The sequence below is a fragment of the Abrus precatorius genome, unplaced genomic scaffold (assembly GCF_003935025.1).
Source record: "Abrus precatorius isolate BTA unplaced genomic scaffold, Abrus_2018 Scaffold4, whole genome shotgun sequence".
Taxonomy (NCBI): domain Eukaryota; kingdom Viridiplantae; phylum Streptophyta; class Magnoliopsida; order Fabales; family Fabaceae; genus Abrus; species Abrus precatorius.
This window is the reverse complement of record NW_020874384.1, coordinates 21,852,540-21,873,919: the sequence shown is the minus strand read 5'-3', so window position 1 is coordinate 21,873,919 and position 21,380 is coordinate 21,852,540. Positions and strand designations below refer to the sequence as shown.

At 36.8% G+C, this 21,380-nt stretch overlaps 3 protein-coding genes across 9 annotated transcripts; 2 read left to right on the top strand and 1 right to left on the bottom strand.

Moving 5' to 3' along the window:
• Positions 1-270: 270 nt before the first annotated feature.
• Positions 271-15,166, bottom strand: LOC113866014 (sorcin-like). 3 transcript variants are annotated; one of them, XM_027500890.1, is made up of 10 exons: positions 14,957-15,166; positions 14,811-14,869; positions 14,684-14,724; positions 14,370-14,401; positions 14,105-14,133; positions 11,359-11,395; positions 11,011-11,067; positions 10,612-10,688; positions 10,401-10,474; positions 271-716 (listed from the first exon to the last, which is right to left on the bottom strand). In XM_027500890.1, the coding sequence occupies exons 1-10, from the start codon at positions 15,038-15,040 to the stop codon at positions 601-603; spliced, it is 606 nt and encodes a 201-aa protein (XP_027356691.1). In that variant the 5' UTR covers positions 15,041-15,166; the 3' UTR covers positions 271-600. The 3 variants fall into 3 exon arrangements, with proteins under 3 accessions (XP_027356691.1, XP_027356692.1, XP_027356693.1); XM_027500891.1 differs by lacking the exon at positions 271-716 and adding an exon at positions 835-1,159 and having other exon boundaries at positions 14,957-15,114; XM_027500892.1 differs by lacking the exons at positions 271-716; positions 11,011-11,067 and adding an exon at positions 998-1,159.
• LOC113866016 lies at positions 6,934-8,283 on the top strand. The gene has a single exon (XM_027500893.1). It carries the CDS (start codon positions 6,951-6,953, stop codon positions 7,524-7,526), a length of 576 nt encoding a protein of 191 aa, XP_027356694.1. The 5' UTR covers positions 6,934-6,950; the 3' UTR covers positions 7,527-8,283.
• Positions 15,167-15,239: 73 nt separating the features above from the next.
• Positions 15,240-20,411, top strand: LOC113866009 (protein LAZ1). Of its 5 annotated transcripts, none has more exons than XM_027500877.1 (7): positions 15,240-15,373; positions 15,597-15,847; positions 15,930-16,223; positions 16,300-16,388; positions 17,466-17,727; positions 18,478-18,726; positions 19,469-20,410. In XM_027500877.1, exons 2-7 carry the CDS (start codon positions 15,647-15,649, stop codon positions 19,820-19,822), a joined length of 1,449 nt encoding a protein of 482 aa, XP_027356678.1. In that variant the 5' UTR covers positions 15,240-15,373; positions 15,597-15,646; the 3' UTR covers positions 19,823-20,410. The 5 variants fall into 5 exon arrangements, 3 of the variants coding, with proteins under 3 accessions (XP_027356678.1, XP_027356680.1, XP_027356679.1); XR_003505034.1 differs by having other exon boundaries at positions 15,243-15,373; positions 18,429-18,726; positions 19,469-20,276; XM_027500879.1 differs by having other exon boundaries at positions 15,244-15,373; positions 17,499-17,727; positions 19,469-20,276.
• The last annotated feature ends 969 nt before the right edge of the window (positions 20,412-21,380 follow it).

Sequence of the window (21,380 nt, the reverse complement as noted above, 5' to 3'; positions counted from 1 at the left end):
AAAGCCTTTAACAGGTAACAGGTCAGGCTTAGGCCTAATAATTATGTTACAGGTCAGGCCTGTTTAGAATAAAGTCTGGCCTTACTTGGCCTGTTTCTATCCCTACTTATAAGTCCTTAATTTTATTCATGAATGTCATAATATAAACTAAAAGTATGTAAACAATTTTTAGAATTTTATTTGAATTATTAATACTTTAGGAATTTTTGGATAATTTTGTAAGTTAAATTGAACCTTGGATTATTCGAAAAGACTGAGAAGTCAATATGAGTAGCAGGAAAATCTAATATTTAACTTTCTCATTATTGTTTAGTAATACCCATTACCATTAACTCTAATTTTGACAATCCTAAACCCAAAGTAGGCAGGAATCAATGTTTAGGAACGTAACTTAAATCTTTTATAGTCAATGGGTGTAAGAGAAACTTGGGAAAAAAATATAAGAAAATAAGAAATGAAGGAAAAGAAGAGTTGTATAAACAACAGAGAAAGAAAAGGGAAATGGCTATGATAAACAACTTAAAATGTCGATGTTTCTTCCTTTTGAACATTTAGCTTTAACTCTTTAAGGTGCGAACAGGTAGCAACCACGATGGTGGTTTAAAATAAAAGATCTGGCAGCTTTAATATTACCGTACGTTTCTTCTGAAACAATGTAGAAGCCCTGCCGCCCCTGCGTGCGCAATTGGTATTGTATTCGTGTTTGCATACAACATCTGATTACACCGAAAACTAGCTGAGTTACATGATTAACTCCAACCTCGACCATAAAAAGTTCTTATCATATAATTGAGTTTTATAACAATTTAAGTTTTATCAATAAAGTTACAATATAAAAAAAAAAGAGATCCATAGTATTTTGCAGACAAATGGAAAATAGTATTCAAACCCAAAATGTTTTTTACATGTTATACATCATCACAATCTAACTGGCTCTAAGATGTATTTAACATATTTTACAAATTGCAGTCTTTGTGAATCCACAGTATTTTGCAGACAAATGGAAAATAGTATCCAAACTCAAAATGTTGTTTTCATCTTATACATCATCACAATCTAACTGGCCCTAAGATGTATTTTACATATTTTACAAATTGCAGTCTTTGTGAATCCTCATCCCAAGCCGTCATATAGTCATATCATATTCTACAATTGGCAGCTGGGCAGGAAGTAAAAGCAGAGAGGAAAAACAATAAATTAGAAAATTAGAATTTACCATGTCGAGTTCATATAAAGGCAATGTGCCAAACCAAATGCAAATCTAAATGGATTAATCCATATATCCATAAGAACAATGGCTGCAACGAAATAAAGCAGGAGCGGTCCAATAGCATGGACAGCTGGGCTAATCTGTTGAGCCAGGAAAAATGCATTACTTTCTACTTCTACCCCTCAAAATCCTAAACCAGCCTGCACAATGTTGAGTAATACAACGTGAAATGGATAGTTGGGTCAATGACCAACTTGATGTTAATTGGAAAGTAAACTAGCACATTGGGATTCTTTCGAAACTATTCACTCCAGAGGAGTTGCTTTTTTGCCACATGGGCATTGCTGCTGGTCCATGACATAAGAGTGCACCATGTCAGATTTATGCAAAACTATGGCAGAACAAACACTTAACGTATTCCAAGAATGGACCTTTCTACCTTTTTAATTGCATTTCAAATGGCAGGTCACTTTGTTTTAATGTATACAACAAAATCACAAAAAGCATCATCAGTGTGATAGAATATGAATTCTGAATGATAGAATGTGTATTGAATAGGCGCAGTCGAACAAAAGCACCCTAAATATTTGAGCTCTCAAGCGGCTCAATTGCGTATTCACAAAATAATACATGCTGTCCTTCCTATCTACCATAACCCTTATTTAAACTACTCCTAATAGAAAGATAAATATCATAACCGAAAGATAATAACAGAAATAAAAATAGAAATTAATAATAGAAAGCTAGTCTATTTTCTAACACCTTTCCTAAACTGTTGCCTTTTATAAACTTTTAAACCCTCTGAAAATTTGTCTCTAACAACACTCCCCTCTTGAGCAACCACCTTGTCCTCAAGGTGAAATGCTGGAAATGCTATCTGAATGTCTTCAGCAACCTCCCACGTGCTCTCATGATCTGGCAAGTTCTTCCACCTAATCAGCAGTTCCGTGTCTCCTTGGCCGTTGGTCCTTACTGCCTAGACTTCTTTGGGTTGTACTAGCAACTCCCAGTTTTCATTAAGACTGGGGGTAGGGGTTGGCTCCTTACTCCGGTTGCCACACATTTTTTTAGCAGAGAAATATGAAAAACAGGATGTATTCTTGTGTCTTCTGGTAGTTCTAGCTTGTAGGAAACCTCGCCAATTTTCTCCATCACCTTGTAGGAGCCGTAGTATCTAGGGCTGAACTTTTGATTGGTTTTGGTGGCTAGAGTCTTCATCCTGTAAGGCTGGATCTTTAAGTAAGCCATTTCTCCTACTTCAAGCTCCATTTCTCTCCTTTTCTTGTGCCCTATTCAGCTGCCACTTTAAATCTCTGAGGATGCGATCTCTTTCCGCTAGAGCCGAGTTAACCTCCTCCACTGCTGATGCACCAACCTCCCCTTGCATGATAGCCGGTGGGTCTCTACCATATAATGCCTTGAAGGGGGTAGTTCTTGTTGAGCTGTGATATGTGGTGTTAAACCACAACTTAGCCCAACTCAACCATCTAGCCCATTGCTTCAACTTAGTGCTGGAAAAACACCTCAAATAAGCCTCCAAGCACCTATTTGTTACTTCCGTTTGGCTATCTATTTGTGGATGGTATGCTGAACTGAACCTTAGTTTGATCCCTGCTGCCTTGAATAACTCCTTCCAAAAGGAGCTCATAAAGACTCTATCTCTATCTGAAATAATTTAGGCTGGGAATCCATGCAACTTCACCACCTCTTTGTTGAACAAATCAGCCACGTCTTTAGTTGTGTAGGGGCAAGCTAAGCAAATGAAGTGACTGTACTTAGTCAGCTGTCTACCACCACTAGGATAGTATCCTAGCCCTATGACTTCGGTAGTCCTCCAATGAAATCTATGGAAATATCGTCCCAAACTTGTTATGGAATCGGCAAGGGCTGCAAGAGTCTAGCCGGGCTTAAAGTCTGGTACTTATTCCGGTTGCAAGTATCATAAGCGGCCACATACTCTTGAATAGTCTTCCTCATTCCTTTCCAGCAAACCAAGCTTGCAATCCTCTTGTAGGTTCTGAAAAATCCTGAGTGGCCCCCTATGGCAAAATCATAAAACTGTTGGAGTAGTAGTGAAATCCGGGGAGAATGCTTAGGGAGTACTAGCTTTCCTTTATGGAAAAGCCTTCCATTTTTTAGCTCATAGTTGCTGGCTGAAGGCTCCCCTTGTATAATCTTTTGTATGATGTCTATTAGCTTCTCATCCCTTCTGATCTCTTCTTCTAACCCTGCCCATTCTTGGGAGGTAATCGTAGAAAGGGCCGCCAGCTAAAGCTTCTGGGAAAGCGCATTTGCAACTCGATTTTCCTTTTCAACTTTGTATTTGATTTCGAACTCAAAGCCCATGAGTTTAAATATCCATCTTTGCTGCCCTTCACCTAATACTTGTTGATCAATTATAAATTTAAGAGATTTTTGGTCCATGTACCCCGTGAATTTCCTTCCAAGCAAGTAGTGCTTCCATCTTTGTACTGCGAGAGCAATTGCCATTAACTCCCTCTCATACACAGATTTCATTTGGTTTCTGCTTGAGAGTGTATGACTCCAGAAAGCAATAGGCTTTCCCTCTTGCATCAAGACAGCCCCTAATCATGTTCCTTAAGCATCGGTTTCCAACACAAATTCCTTTTCAAAGCTGGGGGCTGCTAGCACGGGTAAGGAAGTCATGGACTTCTTCAGTTTCGAAAGCTGTCAAGCTTCCATGCTCCAACAAAATCCATCCTTCTTCAACAACGTTGTGAGAGGCCAAGCTAGCTTCCTGTAATTATTCACAAATCTTCTGTAGTGTCTGGTTAGGCCCAAAAATCCCCTTAATCCTTTCATGTCTCGCGGTGCAGGCCAGTTAATTATGGCTTTAATCTTCCTGGATCAGCCTCTACTCCCTCTTTAGAGATAAGATGCCCTAAGTATTCCAACTTAGCTACCATAAAACAACATTTTTTCTGGTTGATATACAGCTAGTTGTCTCAATAGTTCCAGCACCTCCCTTACTTGCCTTACATGCTTTTCCTTGGTCTTGCTGTAGATTAGTATGTCATCGAAGAAAACTAACGCAAACCTTCTCAAGTGGGCTTGGAGTATTTGATTCATGAGGGATTGAAACGTGGAAGGGGCACTGGTTAACCCGAAGGGCATTAACAAGAATTAATAATGCCCCGCGTGCGTTCGGAAGGCTGTCTTTTCAATGTCATCTTCTTTCATCCTAATCTAGTGGTACCCATATTTTAAGTCCAGCTTAGTAAAGATCTTAGCTTCACCCAACTCGTCTAACAACTCTTCTATGACTGGAATGGGAAACTTGTTTGGCCTTGTGATGGCGTTCAGGGCTCAGTAGTCAACGCAAAACCTCTACCCTCCATCTTTCTTCTTTACCAACAACACGGAGCTTGAGTACGAGCTGATACTAGGCTTGATGATGCCAGTCTCTAACATCTCATCCACAATCTTCTCAATCTCATTTTTCTGGGAAGGAGGGTAACAGCCTGATATTTGTTAAGGAAGCTCCCTCCTTTAGGATTATAACATGATTGCATCTCCTTGTAGGGGGTAAACTCATTGAGCAGCTCACTCATGGGTTCGAGTATCTTTTGTGAGGTTTCTTCTTCGGGTTGAGGCTCCACTGGGGTTACCAAAACAACTTTGCCTTCCTCTTTCAGTGCCTTCAAGGTCGTCTTGAACGTGGCCCCTTTCTTGCTCAGAGATGGGTCTCCCTGTATCATCAGGATTTCTGCGCCCTGGTGCCACCTAATGTAGAGCTGAGAGAAGTTTGTTGTGATTGTCCCCAAACTTTGCAACCAGTCCATACCTAGTACCACATCCACACTTTCCAGTTTGATGAGGAAAAATGTTTGTATTATTGTCACTCCTTGTAACTTGAGCTCAACTCTTTTACACACTCCTATACTCTGGTGCTATGCTCCTGTTCCCAGCTCCATTCTGTATTCTGGAGTCTCTGTCACCTTTAGCCTCAACTGCTTTACCAATGCTGTGTGCAGGAAATTTACCTCAGCGCCACAGTCCACTAGAATAGTGATGTTGCGGCCCTGAAGGCTCCCCCGCACCATGAAAGACTTCTTGTTAGTGAACCCCTTCAAGCTTTGCAGTGAGATCTTCAGTACGCGAAGTCTGGTTTCTAGGGGAGGTGTTTCTTCTTCTTCTACCCGAGTCTCGTCTCCTTCCTCCCCCGACCCTTTGCCTTCACTTCCTTCCACTAGCTCGAGCCGAAAGTGTCTGTACTTGCACACATGCTCCTTGTTCCATGGATCCCCACACTTGTAGCACAGTCTTCGAAGATTTCAATCATGGATTTCGGCTTGAGATAATCGTGGTCGCGGCTGGGTATTATGTGGTGGGTCTCGTTTGGGTTGCGAGTCCCTCATGGTGTTATTGGGCCAAGCTCTAGCTATTGTCTGTCTCGGTTTTGAGTAGGGCGAGCTATTGCGCCTACTGGTGCTGGCCCCTTTAGCCCATTGGGCGACTTGGTTATTTCTCCAAGCTTGGTTTCTCTCTTCCAAAAGGATGGCCTTATACTTCATCACCATCAACGACTCCAGCTCCAAGCTCCTCACCGATCTCCTCTTTGAGTCTGTTGAAGAAGACTTCGATCTGCACCTCCATGTCAAGATGCTTAAGAGGTCGCGAGAGTTTCTCGAACTCCTCTATGTATTCTTGCACAGAGTCGGTCTGTCTTAGGCGGAACAGTGCTCCAAAGGGGTCCCTACTCGCGCTTGGTTGGTAGCAACCTAGCAACGCGCTTTTGAACTGGCGCCACGAAGGGACCGTCGTATGCTCCTCCCAAGCGTAAAACCAGTTCAGAGCCGCTCCTTCCAAAGCGAGAAGCACCATGTCGAGGCGCTCATCACCCGCTATGCATTAGAGGGTGAAGTACCTCTCAATCTTCACCAACCTGCTAACTGGGTTGTCGCCGAAAAAAATCAGAAGTTAGATTTTCCGATCACAGTCAAGAGGGGAGTTGTAGCGTCGGCGGTCTCAAAACGAGGAATGGTTGTGCCGGCATTTAGAAGAATCTTTAGGTTTGCGAGGGAACAGGGATGATTGTCGGTGGTGGGAGTCGGGGGAGGCTGAGACCTCTGATCTGGATGTGGGTCTCCACCTTCCTGCAGATTGGTGGCGGACAGCACTGGGTGGTGTGCGGTCACGATGGCGCGATCGGCCCCACATAGTCATTCGCTGCAGCCATGGTAGTCAAAATCGGGAGTTGAATCGTAAAATCGTAAGATTTTACGATTTGGGTCAGCCAAACGATGCAAATCGGAGCGAAAATCGGGAGAGAGTGGAATCGCAGTGAAATCGCGATTTGAACCGTAAAATCGGTTAAATCCCGATTTGATTTCGATGCAGTAAATTGCGGGTCGGTGCAGATTTTGACCCAAAATTTTTATAACCGAGCCCAACCCAATTTTTTAACCCGAGCCCAACCCAATGTTTTATTTAGGCGCGAAAGAAACCCCCCGACACTAAATCCCTCTTTTTTCTTCAGCGAACCCAATGAACCCAAAGCGACAACTTCTTCTTCCTCGTGGTGCTTCATTTTTTCTCTGCGATCTCTCTGGTTTTGTCTGCCGGTCTGCGCCACTTCTACTTGGTTGCTATTTTCTTCTCATATTTCTTTGTTTTCATCATGGAACCCTAAACTCAAGGGAACAAGCTGACAACGACTTGCTAGTTTCTTCTTCCTCCTCTGTTTTTTTTTTCATCTTGTCTGAGAATGGCATAAAAAATGGCTGGTGGTCAAACCTCAAGTGGTGGCTTTTCTGGGTCACTCCCAACTGCAACCGACAGCTCCACTGCTATGGGCTCTTCAAGCGTGCCTCAACGATTGGTTCCCCAAAATGCCCGTGGAAACAAGGCTGATGTGGGATGGAAGTATGGAATTTCAGTTCAAGGAACTGTGAAGATTCAATGCAAATTCTGCCAAAAGGTATTCAATGGAGGGGTTTATCGCCTAAAACACCACTTGGCTAAAACAAATCAAAATGTTGAAGCTTGCAAATTTGTTCCTGATGATGTGAATAAAGAGATGATGGAGATTATTACTTCCTTGATGAAAAAAACAGCTAACAGAAATGGCTCTTTGGAAATTGGTGAAAAGAGAAAAGCCATTGAATGTGATGAAATTGAGAGTGCTAGGATCGGACAGCTTTGCAAGAAAAGGGGTGTAGGTTCACAGGCCACAATAAACAGCATATTCAAGAAGGGTATAAGAGAGGATGCATGTCAAGCAATTGCAAGATTTTTCTACAACAATGCCATAGCTTTCAATGTGGCAAGAAGTGAAGAATTTCCTGCCATGTGAGTTAATTGCACAACATGGTTCAGGATTTAAGCCACCCTCTTATCATGAGATTAGAGTGAAGTATTTGAAGCAAGAAGTGCAAATGACAATGGAAGTTATTGAAGAACATAAAGCTGTTTGGAAGAGTGCTGGCTGCACAATAATGACAGATGGGTGGACTGATAAAAGGAGAAGAACCATTCTGAATTTCTTAGTGAACAGCCCGAAAGGTACAGTGTTTTTGAAGTCAATTGATGCTTCCTACATTACCAAAACAGCTGATAAAATATTTATGATGCTTGATGAAGTTGTGGAAGAGATTGGTTAGGAAAACGTAGTGCAAATTGTAACTGATAATGCAGCAAATTATAAAGCTGCTGGGGAGATGTTAATGGAGAAAAGGAAGAATTTATACTGGACTCCTTGTGCTGCACATTGCATTGATTTAATGCTTGAAGATTTTGAGAAAAAAATACCCCTCCATGAGGAAACAATTCCAAAGGGCAGAAAAATTACAACTTATATTTATTCAAGGACTTCTCTCATTTCATTATTACAACGCTTTACAAAAGAAAAAGACTTGGTGAGACCAGGTATCACTCGATTTGCCACTTCATATTTAACTTTGGGATGCCTTCATGAGAACAAAGGAGCTCTTTTAAGAATGTTCTCGTGTGAAGAATGGAAGTCCAGTAAGTTTTCTAGGACAAGAGAGGGAAATTTGGTAAAGGAAGTTGTTTTGGACAATGGGTTTTGGAAGAATGTTCTAATTTGTTTAAATGGTGCATATCCTTTAATTAAAGTCCTTCGTTTGGTTAATTCAGATGAGAAGCCAGCCATGGGCTTTGTTTATGAGGCAATGGACCAAGCTAAAGAGGCTATCAATATAGCTTTTAATGGTGTCAAGAAAAGGTAATTGATTATCTATCAAATTTAGATAATCCCTAAAATTTAGTAGTCTTTTATTCATTTTTAAAAGATTAACCTATTTTATTTATTTTTTAGTTACATGCCTCTATGGAATATTATTGATAATAGATGGGACAAACAACTTCATAGGCCTTTACATGCTGCTGGCTATTTTCTCAACCCACAGTTACATTATAGTCCTGGATTTAAAGTTGATCTTGAAGTTAAACGAGGACTGTATGATTGTATGGCAAGGATGGTGCCCGATATTGAGGAACAGGCCAAAATTGATGTTCAAATTGATGATTTCAAGAATCAGCAAATGTTTTTCGGTAGTCCCTTAGCTAGAGCAACACTTCTGAAAAAGAATCCAACTGATTGGTGGGAGTCATATGGAGATGAACATCCAGAGCTTCAAAAATTTGCCATTCGTGTATTAAGTTTAACATGTAGTTCCTCTGGATGTGAACGTAATTGGAGTGCATTTGAGATGGTAACATTTTTAGTAAAGTTGTTTTCAATTATCTACATTCTACAAGCTTACATATTGCTTATACATAATTTAATGTGTTTAGGTCCATACCAAAAGGAGAAATCGTTTGAAGCAAAAGACAATGAATGATGTTGTCTTTGTTATGGCTAATTCAAAATTAGTAAAAAAGAAGCAACTTAGGAGAGCTCGTGAGTTAGATCTTGATGATGTTTCATCTGATGATGAGTGGATTGCAGAAAATGATGTTGGAGATATTGAAGGGTTGGATTTGGATGCACACAATTTGGACTTGGATGGAGATGAGACCTTAGCCCAAAACTAAGATGGAAACAATGTTGTTGAGAATGATGTTGATATGCTAAATTTGGATAATGAAGTTGATGGAGATGAAGATGAATACAATATGGTGGATCTTTATGATTTTAATGTGGCACAATTGTTAAATTAGACATCTTAGAATATTACTAGTTTGTAGTTTTTATGCTATTTTGGTGTTTGTGCTTTATAATTTACCAAAAACATGGTGATTTGGATATTTTGGGTTGTTAATTTGTTACATTATGGATTATGCTTGATAGCTTTCTTATGGAATACGGATTATTTGAGTACTTTTAGTGATTTAATATATATTTTTTAATTTCAGCTATTTTATATGCAGAATATAAACTTATATTCATGTATATATAATTTTTGTAAAATCTTACGATTCGATTTACGATTTTTACTTCCCTTAACGATTTGAAGTAAAATCCCGATTTTAACTACCTTGGCTGCAGCAGCTCTTCCAACGTCTTCTCCACACGCTCCAAACGTTTAGACTCCATTGTTCAACAAAAAGGCATCTTCGCACCCCAGGATAGAGCTTTGATACCAAAATGATAGAATATGAATTCTGAATGATAGAATGTGTATTGAATAGGCTCAGTCGAACAAAAGCACCCTGAATATTTGAGCTCTCAAGCCGCTCAGTTACCCTATTCACAAAATAATACACGCTGTCCTTCCTATCTACCATAACCTTATTTCAACTACTCCTAATAGAAAGATAAAAATCATAACCGAAATATAATAACAGAAATAAAAACAGAAATTAATAATAGAAAGCTAATCTATTTCCTAACACCTTTCCTAAACTGTTGCTTTTTATAAACTTTTAAACCCTCTGGAAATTTGTCTCTAACACAGTGATTCCCTGTTCCTCAAAACAAAGCATCAAGGGCTGGACTGTTCAACCAAGTCCGATTGAATTGTACACAACAGAATTTTATTTAAATATTATGAGAGACTGTAATTAGGTGCACTCTTATGAATTTTGTGAAGATTTTTAAAAAACTAAAGAAAATTGATTGTTTTTGCCAGCATGGCAAAATGCAACCACATCAAGATAAACATTTTTGTTAAACTAACACCAAATTGGTAATTGGTTTGTAGCTAACGTCTGATAGGTCATTTAACTATGGATAATTATATAAGGTAGCTCAGTGTGTACTTACTACAATAGACAAACTGATTCAGATCAAGAGTAACTCTGCCATGTTTCGCTATATCAAATGAATTAAACAGATTCCTGCAAGAAATAATGAGGGGTCCTTATTATGATATTGTAATGAATGATAAAATGAAAGTTCGACACTGGGTTGGAAAAACTGGGGCCCTGTTAGAAACTTGTGGCTTGCCAGGATTTTGTATGAAGTGTGAACATACCGAGCTGATTGTAAGAATATACAGATTGATATGAAGATATCCAGCTGAAACCTCCCATTTTTACTTCGATCAAAGCTCTGAGAAGAAACAAAGAGAAATAATTTGGCATGCTTTTCTGAATTGTAATGTTGAATAGATGAATGGCCACCTGAAGTATACGCTAGGCAGCAAAAAATGGTGAGACAATGAAAAATAAATTATATGCCAAACACTGCATTATTGAATTCTCCAACTCACTACTAATAGTAATATATCTTCAATCTATTATCCAAAGAAATTAGGAAATAGATGCTAGAGTAAACAAGAATCTTGCCAAATTTTTTACTATAACCATTGATTGTGTGCACAACTTCTCCAGCATAAATTTAGTTCATATCTAAATTTATAAAGACGTTTTACCTCACAGACAGAGTAAAAAGCAGGAGAATCCAGCATGAAACCAATTTTTACCAAAGCCTGGAAACATATTTAGAAATTCATCAAGATGAGCTGCATGAGAGAATCTTAACTTGTATAAGCAGAGTTGTGTAGACTCTCAATATTCTTATATCCTGGAATAAAAACAGTAGATAATGCAAGGACACCAGTCTATGCGGAGAACACCCAACAATATACAACAACAAAGGAACTTAACATTTTGTCTATATAGTAAGAACTATAGCTCAACTGGATGGACTAAATTAGTATTTAGTAACAGTAAGTACATGTATAATTTAGAATATTGCTGGAATAATTCTTAAAGTATACCTCAAATACATCATCGGGTACAAGAAAACCACGACCCCTGCATCAATGAACCCAACAACAAGTGTTATGGTTCATCCTCCCTAATGGAAAAACCAACAAAGCAAACATTGCTTGATATCTAAAGTCCAACCAAGAGCTCAAATATAGCTTAGACTACAAGGTAGTGAAGCATTTGAATGAAATGTGTTTTGATATATACAGACCTGTAATCAGAAAATAGAAAAAAAACAAGAAATGGCAAGCAAAAACGCTAGAGCAAAGAACAAGTATGTGTGTTATGAGATTGTAAAGGAAAATTATAGAGGAGAAATGTATTCTTCCACTACCCAGAGCTATAGTTCCTATAGAGAACTCGGTGGCTCTCCATCCTAACAAAAAAGATAATACCCAAAAAGATACCCTCTTCATTCTCTCCCCCCACTATGTAATCACCCACACACTCCTTACCCCAACTAATTCTGTGCCAACTCAGCACCCATCATCTTTTTCTTTCTCTTACGAAAATACACTTTCCATGACTTAGGTCTAGCAACCTCATCTTGGACTAAAGCTTCCCTTGGCCCATCTTCATCTTGGGCCCTATCATATACACACAGAATTATACTTGCACAAAAGACTTGATCATGGAGACAGTTTCCTCTGACACATTTAGGTTCAAGCGGGGCAGGAAAGGATCCATTTTTAAATCCATGACCAAGGAAGAAACTGCCCATCAGGAAATTGTACTCCAGAAGAGGGCACGTCACATGATAAAAGTTTTGTTGGCAGTTCTAGGTAGAAGTCCAGAAGATAGGAGTAGTTATCTATTATTAGATATATGCGTAGTATGGTGTAATAGGCATATATGTGAGTTGTGTCCTAGTAATTTGGACAGAGAATCCATCTCTGTAGAAGTCTATGACTGGGGCAACAAATACTGCTGTATTATGCCTATTTTGTGTTATTAATCCTATTCACCAATCTATCTATTGGTGTTCTATCGCATCTAAAGGTTTTTAGAGACTTCGGAAGTAATAGGCCCCAGTAATATTAAGATTCAAACCCACCTTACTCACATGGTTTATTAACATTCAAATTATTAGTTTCTTTTCCAAAAGGTCATCCATCATTTAGTTAAATCTCACTAGAGGTAAATGCAAAGGAAATTATTTAGGATCTGTTTGGTGTGGCTGCGACTTTTTAGTTTTCAAATGCAAATTTTTAAATAAAATATGTTTGGCTAAAAAAGAGTTGAATTGGTTTTTAAATTTAATTTCAAAATAATTTTACATCAATTTTTAAACTGAAAACGAATTGGTTTTTAGTTAAAAAAGAATACTCAGCTCTCATATCTTATAAAAGACACACAACAGTGCAACTGGTTGTCATTACTAATCAATAACTATTGTTGTCTCTGCCACCACCTTTATCACAAGAATTATAGTTACTATTATCACCATCATTTTCACTTGAAGTATAAATGAGCTGAGCTATTAGGGAATTGTTTAAACCCAGCTCACTAAATACTTGTTTATTTAGCTAAATAAACAAGTTTAAACTTTAAGTTTGACTTAATTATTTAAATGAGTCAAACTCAAGCTTTTCAAATTTCACATTAATAACTCATAAACAACTTGTATATATCTATAGTAAGATAATTATAATTTTTTTTTGTAAGACTTGTATTTTAAGCAAATGATCATAATTTTTTTTAAGAACTCTACTATTTTCATGGTAAAAAATTTCAGTTCTAATATCAAGTTATCCTCTTGTATATAAAATATTTTCTTATTATTTTACTTATTAGTACAAAAGTGTCTATTAAATATTAATTAATACAACAATCAAGCCTTATCTTACTAGGTGAGATCGATTATATGGATCACACGATGTCATTGAGCTCGGTAAAAAACTAAATTTTTAAAAATCTAATTAATCAAAATGTCTCTTTTAATAATTTTGTCTAAAATCCTTGAGTCTCTCTTGACTCCTTTTAAGAGTCATACAATCTACTCTCTTTACTAGTGTCTCTAGATATTAGTTAATAAATAAAGATTTACTTAAAGAGAAACTCATTAAAGAAAAATAAAACTAAATCATAAATAAACTAATGAGTTAAACTCAAGCTTTAAGTTTAGTTTATTTTGATAAATGAGTTAAGCTTAAACGTTCCTTTATTCACAAGTCAAACATGAATTTCAAATACTCAACTTATTTATACTGATATACTCCTAGTTGCCATCACGACTACCACCATTACAATCACCACTACTGTTGCTACATAGTTGTCAATGTCACCATCCTAGTCATTGTCATTATTAGAGGAATGCTAAGAACATATTCTCATTTATTGATCAAATTTTATTAGAAACTACAAAGACATAAATGGAACTTATTAAATTAAGAGTGAAATTCACATATTCTTTGTATTTTTTAATAAATTTTAGTCAATAATAAGTCTCATGCATGCTCCCACCACATTGTTTCTATTACCATAAGTCTACTCTTGCCTCTCTTTCTCTTACTCCTACTCCCACCACCAACAAACAAGCTTAAATTAAGTAAAAAGTGATTTTTGAAGTTTGAATTTAAGATTTGGGGTTAAAATGTAAAAATTGAAAACCAAAAAATTTTAAAATTTAAACCTGGGTTTTAGTTTTAAAATTTTCAAAACTTAAAACTAAAAATCATATCCGAAAGGACCTTTAAAAAGTAGACATGACAAGAAACTGAATAACCATGATGGAGATAAAAATAAAAAGATTACCTCTCTAGATCAGAAAATGCATGTTGAACCTGCAAAGCCATTTACTAAGAATAAGAATACTCGTGGTAACTATCAGAAGTGTAACTACACACTACTGATTGTAACGTGATATACCATGCAGACAAGGGTGCACATACATTATGAGAAAAAGTTAACATGATCATTCACAAGTCTTGGGATTTGAAAGCCAAAAGGCAATAATAAATTACAGATATGCCATGAGGCATACATTCTACACTAATTTACCAAAAGTGAGAGTACTAACCTTAAGAAGGAACTTGTTGAGTGCAACAAATTCTGAGAGAAGCAATTTATAGGTCAGAGAGAGCGATAAGATACAATGGTTTGACTTAAAATATAAAGGCAATTAAGAAGTAGGATGCACAGAATTTCAAATTTGGTGCGGAATTGGTAAAGAAAAAAGCGTGTAAAAATATTGTTTAGCTACAGGAAGAGAGAGTTTGGAAAATGATGACTAAAAGAAAAAAGAAATCCGTCGGGGAGATAAATGGGAATTGCATATGGAATTAGTGGTAGGATAATGAGTAGAAAGCATAGTAGTGGCAATGGCAGGCATACCTTCAAAGCTCATCGTACCATTCCTGTCGAAATCGTACATCCTATAGTGTGGGAAAAGAAAAAGAACAAACGATGAAATTAAAAGAGCAGTGCAATTAATAAATATAGGGAAGAAAAGGGAGCTCACCTGATCATCTGCTCAACAACTGAGAGGGGAAATTCCAGGTTGCCCACAGCTAGAGCTGTCTGATTAAAAAAACAAACAAAACAAAATTATGATCCATCACAATTGGTATTCAAAATTGGAATTCAGAGGACAAATCAACCACCCACCTTGAGTTGGAGCGCTGTTATGCTTCCATTTTTCTCCGAGTCGACTCGGTCAAACCATTCCCGCAGTATTTCCCTGTTCTCCATTCTCCTTCTCTCTCTTTCCTTCTCCCTTTTTGCCTTTTCCTCCCTCAGCTTCGCCCTTCTCTGGTGGACACAATTACTATGATTTGAAACGGCGTCGTTTTAGTATTATGTTAATTTAGATTTAGATACGAAATAAAAAATAATTCTATTTGTTTTTTTAATTATAAAAAATAACAATATGAATATGAAGAAGCGAGTGGAGACTCTCGTCTCGTTTATTATTTTGTAACGTATTTATTATTTATTTATTATCATAGAGAGGTCGGAGAGGAGGGATTGCGAGGAAAAGAGGGGTTTTCTTGGTTGAATTGCTTACGAGACGATCCAGATAAGGTTAAGGTTCTTTTCTTGCTTTGCCTTACCCTATTTATTCTGTTCGATTCGATTATTACTTCTCTCTCCACCACTTTGATCTGAATCAATCAATCCCCTTCCCCTTCTAGTTTTGCCTGTGCCTGTGGATCGTCAATTTAATTTAATTGCCCCATTATTTAGTTAGTATGCATGTGGACATGTGTATCCATTAATCCAGTGTATGTTACGATATGTTGAACAGGTTATGTTTGCATTGAATTGAGCTGTAGTATTACTGTGAGTGAGTGGTCAATGAACATCAACAGCATTATCATCCAATTGGGTTACTCGCCTCCTGCATGGGCAACTATAATTGCAGCTGCCTTTCTCATCTCCACTCTAACTCTCTCCATGTATCTTTTATTTGAGCATCTTTCCGCTTACAAGAATCCCGAGGAGCAAAAGTTCTTGATTGGGGTTATCCTAATGGTTCCCTGCTATTCTATTGAATCTGTAAGTTCATACTCACATCTCATCATATCATACAATACCCATATGTTATCTCAACTCACTTTCTTCTTTCCATCACTGCCAGTTTGTATCATTGGTCAATCCATCAATCAGCGTTGATTGCGAGATTCTAAGGGACTGCTACGAATCCTTTGCCATGTATTGCTTTGGAAGATACCTTGTTGCCTGTCTTGGCGGTGAGGAAAGGACCATTCAATTTATGGAAAGGCAGGCTCGTATCACTGTTAAAACTCCTCTTCTACACCATTCCTCTGACCAGGGCACTATCAGCCATCCTTTTCCCATCAACTATTTCCTTAAACCCTGGAAACTCGGTTCCGGCTTCTATCAAATTGTTAAATTTGGCATTGTTCAATATGTATGCCATCTCCATCTCCCATACACTTTCATCCTCTCTATTTTCTTCGTATTAACTCTCTCCAACCCCCTTACAGATGATAATCAAGGCTTTCACCGCAATTCTGGCCGTAATCCTTGAAGCCTTCGGAGTCTACTGTGAAGGAGAATTTAAACCGGGATGTGGGTAAGAATTTCTCAATTTACCCATGTACAGTTATTGGTTTGTTTAGTCATATTACATAAGCATGTTTATTTTCCCTCTCGCTCCTTTCGTGTTTCAAATAACCCAGTTTCCTTTTAATATTATTCCTTACAGTCCTTTTAAACGATTATTATTGTTTCCATAGAACATTTAACTTCTTTCTTTATCTATTCAAGTACACTAGAATCTTGTGAACTATGCCTTGAATTCACCTTCATCTTTATTGATCATTCACTGCCAATCTATGTTAATAATGTTATATTTATGGTCATCTTCTTCCAAGTACCTTGCATATGCCTTTTGTATTACTTTTGTCCTTTTTTTACCAACATAATAACAAAGCTCCTTCACTCTTCATAATCCACTATCTTCAATTTCTTAGGAGATATGACAGTTATTAAACTACTCCAATTTCACGTGAACAGATAAATGAGAGGGGAAATAGAAATCTTGAAGGAAACATTAAAATTATAATCTTAGAGGGAAACAAGAATGTCAAGCAAGAAAAATAGAGAGGGGAAGAAAAAAAAGCAAGAAAGTGTCCAATCATGGGATTGATCTTTGAGGAGGCGGCTCTAACATTGAGCTGATGTACCTGAGAATGCCAGCATAAAGTATTGCCAATAGCTTAGCCATTCAAAATTGTTCTTTCTGCTCTAGAATATTTTAAAATAGAGAAATCCCAATTATGATAAGAGGAAAGAGAAGACTTTAAGGGAAGTTTTGAAAATCACAAAAATATTAAATGCACATGCTTTTGTTGGCTTTCTTTACTCCTTATGTAATTAGGAGGATTATTTTAATGATGTATTCAGAGGATTTAGCTTGTTTCTCTAACCTATACCTTTTGTATGAGATGCTAATGATTATGTCTGCATCTGATTGTTATTGATACTCTGTTGTGGCGTTGAATTGCTTATGTGATTATTTCTGGATTTGGTAGGTAAAATTTCATGTTTGGTACCTTTGTATTAAAGTTTGTATTATTATGCTCTTCTAGTGTCAAGTAAAGGTTCGGGAGTTATATCTGACTGCATGAGTTATTTGCTACATTTGTAGGTATCCTTATGTGGCAGTGGTTCTGAATTTCAGTCAGTCTTGGGCTTTGTACTGCCTTGTTCAATTTTATACTGTTACAAAGGACGAACTGGCTCATATAAAGCCATTGGCCAAATTTTTGACATTTAAATCAATTGTGTTCCTCACTTGGTGGCAAGGTGTAGCAATTGCTCTCCTATGTACCGTTGGTTTGTTCAAAAGTCCCATAGCACATGGCTTGCAGTTTAAGTCAAGTATCCAGGATTTCATCATTTGCATTGAGGTAAATGACCTTCACATAAGTTTACTTCTTTGCATGGCAATTGCATTAGGAACTGTAACATCATTTTCATAAATTTCATTGAATGTCCTATCTATGTATTATATCATACAGCTGACCATTATTAGGAAACTTTTTGTGCTACCATGAACCATGACCAACACAGACCCTAGTCATCACTGGTCCCGAATGCCTTGAAACATGGTCAAGATGAATTATCTCTTTCTTTTTATAATTCATTTTGGTAGGAAGTGAATTGTGCTATCTGAGCATGTGAATTTTCTCTAGATTATTTACAGCAATTTCTTGCTAATTGATCTGTTGAAAGTTTGTGTTCATGCCACAATTATTTTTATATTACATTAACATAATATGATTTCTTTTCACAGAACTAGATATTTGTAGCTAGTCCCAAGTTGTAAACCCTGGTTTGATGTGATTGATCAGTAGATTGATTGATCATTTAACCAATCTTAATAATCAGGCAACCCAATGCCATGGGTTGATAATATGCTACAAAGCTCAGTAGTTCATATTTTATAATTTTAGCGCTTTGTTACATTTTGCATTTATGATTTTTCAGCACTCAAGCTCTTGGGCCTCTACACACTGTTTCTTGAACTTGTACTTGTACCTTTTTGGACTCATAAGTACATGTTCAGCACTTCTTATCTTCATGTGTTAAATTTTTATGACTGCTTCAGATAAGGGGAAGAATAAAGTTTAACAGCACTTTGTATTCATCAAGCACAGATGGGCATAGCTTCTGTAGTCCACCTTTATGTGTTTCCGGCGAAGCCTTATGAGCTAATGGGAGACTGCCTTCCTGGAAGTGTTTCAGTTCTGGGAGATTACTCTGCTGACTGTCCTCTGGACCCTGATGAGATTAGAGACAGTGAGAGACCCACAAAACTGCGTCTTCCTACACCTGATGTTGATGCCAAGAGTGGGATGACAATCAGAGAGAGTGTTCGTGATGTAGTTATTGGTGGTGGTGGATATGTAAGTTTCCTGAAGTGTGCTAATATTACAATCTAGTTAAGATTTACATTCCTAGCAAAGACAAGAAATTATATCATTCTGTGAAAAATTAAACCATTGAGTATTTATGAACTTGTCATTAGAAGAGTTTATAAGGGAATTAGGTCAAATATTTCTCTTTAGCTGTGGAGGTTCCAGCACCATATAGAAGATCTTACTTTTAATGTTTTCAAATGTTTTGCCGAAGGAAAAGAAAATATAAAAAGGGGTAGGATGATCTGGTAGCGTTATATTTATTTGAAACAGATTGTAGGGTCATTTCCTATTGTGTCTGCTAATTTTCAGTTTGTGATGGAGTCCACAATTCACAGTAAATGTAATGTGTCACCATATTGATGTAGCTGTCCTGTTAATTGAAAACCTGAATGAGACACACACCAAATATGCATGCAAAATGCATTGATATTTCCTAAAGAATATTTATTAAAAATAGAGAAACAGTAGATACTAGGGCAATAAGATCTTGGATAAAATTAAGGAAAATTGAATCATAAAGCAGGCTGCATTTATCTGAAATAACTTCTTTATGTTTTTACTTACATTTTTAATCCCATACCTATCTATTTTATTTTCTAAACATACCAACAAATGACTTATTAGGAATCTTCAGGACAATAAAAGAGTGAAAACTTCCAGTGTTATGTCTTTATTAGTGTTTATACATATAATGTTTTATCTGCTTTGCCCTTTTTTTAACCTTCAGATCGTGAAAGATTTGAAGTTCACAGTCCATCAAGCAGTGGAGCCTGTGGAAAAAGGGATCACTAGATTCAATGAAAAACTACACCGAATCTCCCAAAATATTAAGAAACATGACAAAGATGCAAGAAGAACCAAGGATGATAGTTGCATTGTCTCATCATCACCTGCAAGGAGGGTGATTCGAGGAATTGATGACCCCCTATTGAATGGGAGTTTCAGCGATAGTGGGATATCAAGGGTAAAGAAGCATCGCCGAAAATCTGGATATACAAGTGCAGAGAGTGGAGAGAGCAGTAGTGATCAAAGTTATGGGGGCTACCAGATTAGAGGCCGAAGGTGGGTTACGAAGGAGTAACTGATGGTTTAGGGAACAGCTTATAGCAGTTTCGCAAAAATGCTAGATTTTACTGGTTCATGTGCCCAGCGCTGAGCTGAGATGAATGGGAGGAATAATTTGTTACATGTTTGGCGCATGAGAGATCTGGTTGAAATTTTTAACTGTGTATCATTTCTCGTCAGATGAAGTCATGATTTTTCCTGTGCCATTGCTATGATGGGTCTTCTGTATTTGTATAGAGGTTTCTTCTGGCAGCTTCTAATACTTTTGCTTTGTACCAAACAAGAAATTTACAGCAGTTGCCAGAATAAGCGACGAGTTTGCCGGGGGCAATACTATGTGATACTGGGGATCTATTGGAATGTTAATGTTAGTTTTGTGCGGTTATTAGTGTTTAGAGGTATACGCATGCGAATATTTTTTACCAGTGTAGGGAGAGTTAAGGCAACATTTTGACTTTGTATGATTTAGGAGGAGAAAAGATGACAGAAAATGAGAAGAAACAAATGTACAGATAATATTATTCTCTCGTATTTGATAGTGGGGTAGCGAAGAAATGTGGGAAGGAGAGTAAAAAAGTTGCTAATCCCAAAAAAATTTTACTGGTTAATGAGTGTGCCTTACACAACAATGACCAAATCATTTTTTCACTAAATAGGATTTGATTACACGAATAACAAGTCATTGTGTTTTGACGATGGTTTGGGACTTGGAGACGTTGAGTTTACGAAAAGCTTATTTACTTTTTAAAAACAATTTTTAATTTTTTTAAAAAAACACGTAGTTTGTTTTTAAATATTATATTTTAATAATACTTTAAAAAAATAGCTTAGTAGAATAAATTCTTTTAAATTTATTTTAAAAATTGTACAGTCAAATTGATTATATTAGATTTGCCAATGGTTTTCATGTTGACTTGTTGATATTTTAAGAGTTATATATAAGATTTATGGAATTTTATTTAGGTGATTTTGTTTAAAATATTTTTTTTATAATTAAATTGGTAGTAGTGACAGTTTACATAACAATGATACTTTTTATGTTTTTTTAATAATACTATTTTGTTTTCTTTTTGCTATCTCTTTCTATCATATTAATCATCTTTTCTATGCCGTCAAGGAAGGATTGATACGCATTTTGCTTTTACTAAATAACAAATTTGCACGATAATTTCTTTACTATAAAAGTTCTTGGCAAAGGAACTTGCCAATTCTCCCACGAATCCTAAAAATCATGGAAAGCCATGGCATATGCTTGTATTGTTTCCTTTTGTGTTAATAGGTATATTTCAGTTTCAATTACAAATCGGTTAGAATTTATGAATGCGAGCATGACATTAGATGAATGTTATGTAAAAAGAAAGAAATTTTACGATTACGAAAAGAAAAGGAAACAATATTGTAAAAGACATCTCGTGTGATTGATGTTAAATCTAGCTGTGTATCTGAATTAGCGCAATGAAGGTAGAATGGTTCAATAAATTTATGAAAGAACACTCATAAGTTGTAGATTTTGCAAGTTCACTAATATATAGACTATCCAACTTTATTTAATATACTATTACAAATTATATATA